This window comes from Clinocottus analis, unplaced genomic scaffold (genome assembly GCF_023055335.1).
Source record: "Clinocottus analis isolate CAN_PGR_092001 unplaced genomic scaffold, fCliAna1.0.p SCAF_16, whole genome shotgun sequence".
Classification (NCBI taxonomy): domain Eukaryota; kingdom Metazoa; phylum Chordata; class Actinopteri; order Perciformes; family Cottidae; genus Clinocottus; species Clinocottus analis.
The window spans coordinates 1,576,277-1,585,737 of NW_027175887.1; the positions used below are offsets into that span (position 1 = coordinate 1,576,277).

At 44.4% G+C, this 9,461-nt stretch overlaps 1 protein-coding gene across 1 annotated transcript; it reads right to left on the reverse strand.

The window, feature by feature from the left end:
- Positions 1 to 358: 358 nt before the first annotated feature.
- On the reverse strand, positions 359 to 7,948 carry nags (N-acetylglutamate synthase). The gene is made up of 8 exons (XM_068577805.1): positions 7,386 to 7,948; positions 5,639 to 5,919; positions 4,510 to 4,723; positions 4,223 to 4,403; positions 3,461 to 3,500; positions 3,190 to 3,321; positions 2,909 to 3,091; positions 359 to 2,077 (listed from the first exon to the last, which is right to left on the reverse strand). The coding sequence occupies exons 1-8, from the start codon at positions 7,752 to 7,754 to the stop codon at positions 1,942 to 1,944; spliced, it is 1,536 nt and encodes a 511-aa protein (XP_068433906.1). The 5' UTR covers positions 7,755 to 7,948; the 3' UTR covers positions 359 to 1,941.
- Between the last annotated feature and the right edge of the window lie 1,513 nt (positions 7,949 to 9,461).

The following is a 9,461-nucleotide window of genomic DNA, read 5'->3' on the forward strand; positions in this document are numbered from 1 at the left end:
CATCCGTAAGGGTGGAGATTGGGATCGGGCCATGCATTGACACAAGACGCAAGCTAAACCTGTATGGCTTGTTGAGTCACATGTTTTCTGATCGAGGCAGCCGAGAAAAAAATGACTGGGTTGTCTTATGTCACAATTTGTGTGTTGGTAGGAACACCGGATGCCCAAAGAGATGTGCACAAGCAATGAGTTTCTTATAAGTCCCTTTTGAGTATTTATACTTATATGTCAATGTTTATTATTAAGAAACAAAACATTACAGTTATACAAGAGTCTAAATGCTACATGCTAACACTCTTTAAATACTGCTGGGTAGTTTACTTTATAATAAACAGAGTCATTCATTAGTTGTATTTTTTTAATAAAATGTATATGTAAAGTAACTGAACCTGTCAGATAAATGTAGTGGAGTAAGAAAGTTGCATGAAATATAAATACTCAAGCGCTTCAAAGTGCTCGTCGCCAAAAGTACAGTACTCGAACAAATGTACATGCCACCGTTGTTAGAACATGAAATCTACCCATCCTGGAGAAACCCAACAGAAAACCCTTATGATAGGCACGCATATCACCTTTGTGTTTAATATAGCATCAAATCATCCTGTTTTCTATTACACATCATCACATCGTTCACATGTGAATCGGCTTCAAGGACCGCAGACATGTCACACCGAGTAGGGATGAGTATAGTTTTGTCAATACTAGTAAACTTATCGATACTGCATATTGGTTTGGCTCATTCTCAATACTCTTATTGGTTTGTGTGTGTAAAAAAAACAACAATTAAGAAAAGAATCAACTGTCTTTATTACATCAGATTAATTGTATATAAACAAATCTCTCGAGCAGCAATACTTTACATTTGCAGCTAAACAAATCGCTTTCATTGATTAGCCAGTTTTTCTTTTTAAGCTCTGTACGGCATCGCTAACACGACCTGCAGGGGATGGCTGCTCGCCAAAAAGTTCTGCAGATTCATGTTCTGCAGGATGTTTTGAATGAACTGCTGGTGTTTCCTCCCTGACTTTTAAGGATTTGATTGAATTTGTGACGACAAGAGTTCACAGCATCTACTCGACTGAAATGTAGCCGCACTTTGCATCTTTGTCTGATCAGAGTGCGTGCGCGTAAACACTTTAAAAGTCAGCATACAAATCTACTCAACTCGCCTCTTTGCTACTGCTCCTCCCACTAAATACTGCAAGCCTCTGCACACGTCTTTTTTTTTAAAATCTCCGTTACAGTCACTCAGTGACAAGTTTGCCAAGAGACAAACACAAAAAAGGTCACGTGACTCAAACCCGTTTCGTAAGAACAAAAGACAAACTGCAGTGGAGCTCAGAGGCCGCGACACACATCCGAACATTAAGTATGTTTAATGAAAAAAATAACCCCTGGTGAAGAATCCTATCAGAACATGTAACCGTTCAGATGTGTGCCCCAATTCTTAAAATATCAATATAAATGAATTATCAAATATAACCACTATTATTCTATGTAGGTTGTATGCGTGTATTCAAGCTATTGATGTAAACATATGACCATAAAACATATTCCCCTTAAGCTAAACCCGTTTGTTTCTATTCTTTAAAGCCACACAGTCTTTGGTAGACACATACGGCCGTAGTTATCACTCTGGACAGCGTCACAAGTGTGAAAAACATAAGTTCTTTCTGGATTCTCTTTTCCAAATATTACTTAAAACAAAGTGGAAAATGGAGCGAAAAACACCGTATCAGTGTTCAAGTAAGAACGCCGATGAGCTTTAGAGCTAACTCCTCAAAATAGAAGATGATTAAAAGGTCTTCAACGCACCCCAAACATGAAACTCTCACTGCAGCTTTGGTTTTCAAGTTATTAAAAGGATGAGGGGGAAAGAAAAAAAGCAAAGATAAGAAAACAATATTGATTGATTCCGGCACACAAGCAGCAGCTGTTGGTTCAGGATCCGCGGAAAGAGTCGGGGAGGTTCTTGGCGTACTCCACCAGCTCGTAGGAGTCTCTGATGTCCGCCAGACCGAACCAGAAGACGGTCCACGCACCTTTAACAAAGCTGCCATCACAGTGTTTGAAGTACCTAGACAGAGAGAGAGAGAGAGAGAGAGAGAGAGAGAGAGAGAGAGAACAGGTGTCGTTTATTTTGAAATCATGTCGTAACAAGGCCAACGGCCCGTTTAAATGGCCAAACAAGTACAAAGCGCCAGGTGTCTTCAAACGCAGCGGCCATCTTGGTCTACGTATGAGCAGCAGATCAAAGGGCAGAGGCGAGCGAGGATCATAGATCACAGGGTGTGATGGTTAGTAGGCCGGTCGCATCGTTGCTCTCATGACACTTAAACAGGGAGGCATGCTGACAAGTGGCAGGATGTGAACACATGGCAGCACAACCTGCTGACCTAAATAACTAAACGCCAAGTGAAGCCGTTTCAATAGCATTTTAAAAAGGTGCCGTTTTTTGTTGTTTAAAATATTCAAGAAGAAGCAGTGAGGCTCTATTAGGAAAAAGAAAGTGTACACTATATTTAGAGTTGTTTCACCTCGTCGTCGCTCCTTCAAACGGGAGCTGAAGCCGTTACTTTTGCTTTTTCCAAAGCCACAGGACTCCATTGATGAAAACTGTAATTTCACCTGGATCTGTTAGTTTGTGTGTGATTTTCAGATCCTGCCCTGTAAGTTATTACGGGTAAAACACTGAATATGGATGAGTGCCTCATACGACCACATCAGGCGGGCTGAAGGGTTTGTATGCAGCAAAGAAAGGAAAGTGGGTCATATTTATAGAGCCTATTACAGCAACCAGACAATTTAAGAGAACATTTGAATGAAAACAAGCTTAAATAAAAGAACAGGTATGAGATTGAATAAAACTGTGCCAACATGAGAGTTTTAAAATCTGTGTGCGTCTCACCAGGGGTTGATCCTGTTGGTGGCTTTCGACCTCCAGAACAGTTTGCCCAGGTCCTGCTTGATGCACTCCCACAGGATGTGGCTGGTGCCCTGGCCCTGCTTGCTGCTGCTCACCACAAACTTGTCGAGGTAGGGGGTGCCGCTGTTCACCTGCTCCATGGTGATGATGGCCGCCGCGCTGTAGCTGGAGGGACACAAACACGTTCAGGAGAGAGGACAGGGCGTCGATTGCGTCGCTGACGCCGATCTGGTATTCATCTGTGGCCATTGTTTTGCACGCACCCTTCGGAGAGGTAGATGGAGTGCAGTCGTCCCTTCAGGGAGTCGAGGTAGTCTCGCCTCAGAGTTTTCTCAAACGACACGTTGATGAGGGCCAGCAGACGCTCTGCATCAATGTCGTCCAGGGAGCTGTACCTGCACACGCAGGACATTGATTCACTACAACGCACTCCTGTACTTATACACGTGTTTAGAAGAAGAAGAAAGCAAGCATGACTTTGGGGCATTGAGGGTTACGTGTCGGATTACCCGAGTATGTGCGACGAGTACTTGCCGGTGTATGGGGTCTCCGTTTTTAAAGAGTGTCCCCGAACCTGTGCCACAAATACAGACAGAAAGAAGATGATTTAAATTGATAATTATCACCACACATGTACACTACCGTTCAAAAGTTTGGGGTCACTTAGAGAAATGTCCTTATTTTTCAAAGAAAAGCATTGATTTGTTCAATGAAGATGACATGAAATGAATCATAAATACACTCTGTACACTGTTAATGTGGTGAAAGACTATTCTAGGTGGAAACGTCTGGTTCTTAATGAAATATCTACATCGTGTATAGAGGCCCGTTTCCAGCAGCTATCAGTGTTCTAGTGGTACGTTGTGTTTGATCATCGCCTTAGAAGACTAATGATGATAGAAAACCCTTGAAAACCCTTGAAAACCCTTGAAATCTCTTGTGCAGTGATGTCACACAGCTGAAAACAGCTCTGCTGGTGAGAGAAACTATAAAACTGTTCTTCCTCTGAGCGAGTTGAGGATCTGGAGCTTCACATTTGTTCATTAAACTCTCAAAACGGCCAGAAAAAGAGACTTTTCACGTGAAACTCTCCCGTCTCTTCTTGTTCTTAGAAGTGAAGGACAGTTTATGCCAGAACGTGCCAAGAAACTGTAAATTAGTCTGGGTGACCCCAAACTTTTGGACGGTAGTGTGTTTTTTGTTCTGGTGCCCTCTCGGGCGACACCTCAAAGTACACAGCTCTCCCACGCATGCAAACGAGCGGGAGAGAGGGAGGAAGTGAGTCGGCGTTCTCGCCTCTGTGGCTGAACAGCTCGGTCAGCAGTGTGTCCGCGGAGGTGATCACCGCGGAGGACTCGGTCAGCAGCTGATTGAGCAGTCTGGCGATGGCCGTCACCCTGCGGCGCTCCGTGGCGCTCAGCCACGCCGCCGTGGACAGGCCGGGCAGGTCGCTGGGCAACGACACTATGTCCATCACCTGGAGCACAAACACAAAGTGGGAAAGTTGTACGTGCAGCGTAAACACAACAGACGCACGCACACTTCATATCGAGCATGTCAGTGGAAACTCGGTCAGAGCGTGCCTTGTTTTCTCGGCTGCGCAGGCCTCCCGAGTTGTTCAGGAACATGACTTTGTGGGGTTGCAGAGCGCGGGAGATCGCCGCCGTCACCTCAGTCTGGTCCAACGCCACCGAGCAGCCCCGCCCGTCCCTCCCCACCGGGCAAACCAGTGGGATCGACCCGCAGTTCAGGCTCCACTGGAGGAGGCTGGCGTCCACGGCGACGGAGGGCGGAGCGCTGCGGGAAGAAGAGGAGAGCGGAGCCGGGTTCAAGATGGATGTTCGGGTCGAAGACAGCAGGTGCGACTGTCCACTGCGATTTGACGTTTTATGTTTTTCAATAACTTAACATATTATAAGTAACATAATCTTGACGACACGCCTATTCATTCCCATTCAATTGCAGACAGCAGAGCGCAGGGTCTCGAAAATATCTGACTTTTAAAGGCCGCTCCACCAAGTTGGGTTTATTAAGTTGAGTCGGTCAGAACTGTTGTAGAGATCGCTGTGAAGTTAGAAGAAAACAACATCTCATTTTCGTTGTTCATTCTGGTCACATGACATCAGTTGCTGCTGTCCATCCGGGGAGACGGATCCTCCTCTGTTGCTCTCCTGAAGGTTTCATCCCTGTGAAAAGGTTTTGACAATCCTTTTTTGGGGAGGGGTGGGGAGTTTTTCCTGATCCGATGTGAGGTGCTGGGACAGGGATGTCGTATATGTGCACAGATTGTACAGCCCTCAGAGGAAAATTTGTAATTTGTGATTCTAGACTATACCAAATATTTAAGATTCAGGCTTAAACTTAAGGCTGCACCGAATAGTTCAAAGCTTTACTCATAACGTTGACATCCAAACTGTAAATCAACAGTCGACTGCAGCTTCTTTCTTTTTTTTTTTGCAACTACATTGACGGTGAGGAGTTGCCTGCCCCGAGCAATTACATCGCAGCCTGTAAAAGTCTCCGCCTCCTGCAGCGCTGCCGTTCAATGGAGAACCCTTTGTGAAGAGTTGTGCTTCCCATCAGTCAGACGCGAACAGGACCATCAGGTTACGGTTTGGGAAACACATACTGGTAGAGTGTGAAGAACATGAGTGACGAGCTGCTGCTGCTGCACCCACAGCACCCTCCTCCCAGCATCTTGACCGCCCTCACCTGCACCCGCGGGGGGGCTCGCGGAGAAGGAGGAAGGACTCGGCGGAGAAGAGCGGCAGGACGGCGGCCGAGTGCTGCTGCAGAGCCTCGGTCAGCTGCTGGCTCCGCTCCACCAGCCCGCGGGCGCACGGGGATCCGGCCGTGGGCTCGGCGGGCCCCGCCTCCTCGCTCGCGGACCGGCCCATCACCACCACGGGCTTCATGTCCATGCGCTGCAGGAAGGAGAGCCCGAAGGCCAGGCTCTGGACCATTTCCCTGCTGGCAAACACGGAGCTGTCCGCCTGGTGGAGGAGACAAGAGACACGGGATGCCGGACGGAGATGCTCAAGACAAAATGGAGACTTATGCGGTTGTGGCAACTTTGGACTCCCTCTTTTTTTGTAAATAGCTCTTCAAGACCCATGTTTAGACTTATTTTTATTCTTAGTGTCTTTTATTTTTTGTGTTTGATGTTTGTTTTTGTACTTTGTGACGTCTACTCCTGAAAGCGTTCTCTAAAAACACACTGCGGCGTTTCATACGGCGACATGAAGAGGGCCAGTGTGGCTTCATTCTCAGAGTTTTTTGAAAGATAGGTTTTCATAAAATTTTGTGTTAAGTTGCTTCTTTTTTTTGGTAGTTTAAGGTGAAGCCTCAACTCCGATAAGATTTATTAACAAAGCTTTTGCTCCATTTTCTCTGTATCGTATTTATACAATATTATATTTTATCTAATTATTATTTTATATATATATATATATTTATTTATTTATGTGTGTGTGTGTATTACAGTTTTTTTCGATTACTAAACAACAGTGGGCACAACAGTTGTCAATATATATATATATATATATATATATATATATATATATATATATATATATATATATATATATATAGGTAGATCTCAGAAAGACTCATTTTGGAAATGGAACCAGGAAGTCGGGTTGGTGGAGGGAGAAAGGTGCGTTGATAATTCACTCCAGAAGGTTCTTCTCCAGGTGGCAGAGAGAACATGAGATGGGATGTTGATGTAAACATGTGGCCTGATGCTAGAGAGACGCAGGATTAGCCCCTCAAGGATTTGTTTGAATTACAGTATCTACTTTTAGTTTCTACCTTTTTGTTCTCATTACTGTAACTCCGTAAATTACTACAGACCATTGAAGCAAGCTGCTAATTTTCATTTACCTTAAAGAATTGTTACGTTCTAAAAAAACTAATAAATCCTGTGAAAGAATGTCACTCTTTTCTTTGAAGAAAATAATATTTTCTATGAAGTCACTGAAATAGTTCAAACTGTAAAGATGATGTTTGTATTTTCTGTGTTTTTACTCAGTGTGTTGTGAGTGACAGTGTGTGTCATCTCAGTCAGGGTTGTGCACAGTGTTTGGCTGCACTGAGCGTGTGTTGAGCCATGTGTTAAGAGTTGTGTTGCTTGGACTGAGTTTTGCAGGTGATGTGAACTGTGTAGCTCAGGTGACTGCTGCTGTGCAGACTGGAGTTAGAGTTTTGCACATGTGACTCCAGTTGTGCCCACTGTCGTTTAGCAATCGAAAAAAAAAACTGTATTATCATTCTTTGTTTCACTTCTGCTACCGCATGCTTTCATAAACCTTCTTGGATTTAAAAAAAAAAAAATTGTCATAAAGACTCAATTTACCAAAAGAAAGCTTAGACAAAACAGCACATTTTTCCACAAAAAAGAAGAGATAAATAATAATAAAGGCCCTGCTATCACATCTCCTGACTGAGTGGACCGCCATACCTCCAGCACGGCAAAAGCAATGGACTGAGCCGAAGTCGCTCTCTGGAAGTGGGTCAGCCAGTACCGAGCCTCTCGGGGGTTTCCTCCGACTTCGTTGAGAAAAGCTTTCACGTCCCGGTAAATCAGATTCAAGCTGGTCGGCGCGTGTCGGTCCGCGGCGGGCAAACCGCCCAGCTGCTCCTGCCGGGCCGGCGCCGCGGCTTTTCCTCCCGCGCCGGCCGCGTCCGCGCTCATCGTGCGCCGCAGCGGGCCGAGCGTCCTCCGCTGCCGCTGGCCGCCGGCGCACCGAGCCAGCGACGGGCTCGACAGGTACCTCCCGGCCTTAACCATGGCTCGGCAACCGGAGGCGCCGCCGGTCACTTTGGCCATGTTGCTCGCGGAAGAGCGCGCGGTCCACTTTCGGGCTGAATGCGGGAGTTCAAGAGGCCCGCGTGAGGGATCCCGCTCCGAGAGCGAGCAGATCCCGGTGGGGCACGAGAGAGGCGCCACCGCACTGCTGAGTCTGCGGTTCTCAAAGTTACATCAGACTCCTGCGTGTGTGTGCGTGTGTGTGTGTGTGTGAGTGTGTGAGAGAGAGAGAGAGAGAGAGAGAGAGAGAGAGAGAGAGAGAGAGAGAGAGAGAGAGAGAGAGAGAGAGTGGTAATAAAACCAAAATAAAAATGAACAGTAGAAGAACATTAAATATACAAATGGAATAAAAATGTGTATTAAGTACTTAAACATCATGGATATTGCACCAGGAGATGAATTAAAGTGTTTGTGTTCATTGTGTTCATTGTGTTCATTGTGGTGTGTTGTATCGTAGCTTATTATAAAACGTATTTGGATGTTCATGTTTTTCAGCACCAGCTATCCGAAACATGTCGAGCTACTGTTAATGTGAAACGTGTGCAAGTTGTATGACTTTAAAACTGTATAACACTCTGAACGTTTCAGTGTAAAAGCCGCGTGGTCTTTGTCGACCCCTAGAGGAGAGTCAGGGGTGGTGCAGCGGTCAGGGACCGCATGGGCAATACAAATTAAAGTGCTTTTGTACAACTGAAAATGTTTCATTTGTTTGATTTCTGTTATGTTCTTATGGGATGTTTTTTCATGTGCTCTGAAATGTCGACGTGTAATTTTTTAAATTTTTTTTATGAACAATTGACAAAATAAACAAAATATGTATAGATAGAAAATGCAATATGCACTAAACTTAAGCAAATACGGACTTACCAGAGTTGGTGTGCTTTTGTTTCTAATAAACAACTTTTACTTATCAGTTAAATGTTTTGATAAAAGTTAGGACTTAATTCTGCTGTTCCATGTGTCTCTGTCAGCTGATCACACACCGGGTGTGAATCTGGTGTCAGACTCTGTACTTTGGAGACTTTCCACCAAGACCATTTACACACGTGTGCGATTGAAATATGCAACAACAAAACATCGAACACAACCAAACTCTGACTCAGAGTTAATGTTTCCATAAAACGCATATGCAAAACAAATCTGCAGTTTAAGTACAAAATCTTTGAAAAGAAAGCTGGATACTTATAACGATATTTACAGGAAGGAGTGGATTCAGTAGCAACTCGGTGCCGCATCACGGCTGCTAGACTGCATTTAAAGACTGCGGTGCGCTCCAAACAAACACGTCTCTACAACATACAACATGACATAAAGTATGTATTAAATAAAAGTAAATTGAAATGTATGAAGGAAGAAGAAAAACAGAGAGCATGACCAAACATAAAGAGACCATTTGGAGTCACATTGGTTTTTTACAAAGAGGTTTTTAGTTAGCCAAAATTTGAGCAAACAATTTCAGTATAAATAATAAAATTCAGGGCTAAATAAGACTAGTCAGGCTGGACTAACTAAACTAAAGGGCAAAAGAGCTGATCAGACCAAACTCTCCTGACATCAACCAACAAAACAACCTACAACACACGAAGGGGAACATTTATTCCCATCCAAGCATTGAAGAAGCAACATTTGCACAGTTCAGGGTCACTCATGTGATGCCGAGTGGCCCCAAAAAATACTTTCCCCCATAAACTTCCATTGTAAATCAGCAGATACTTTTCTTCATAGTGT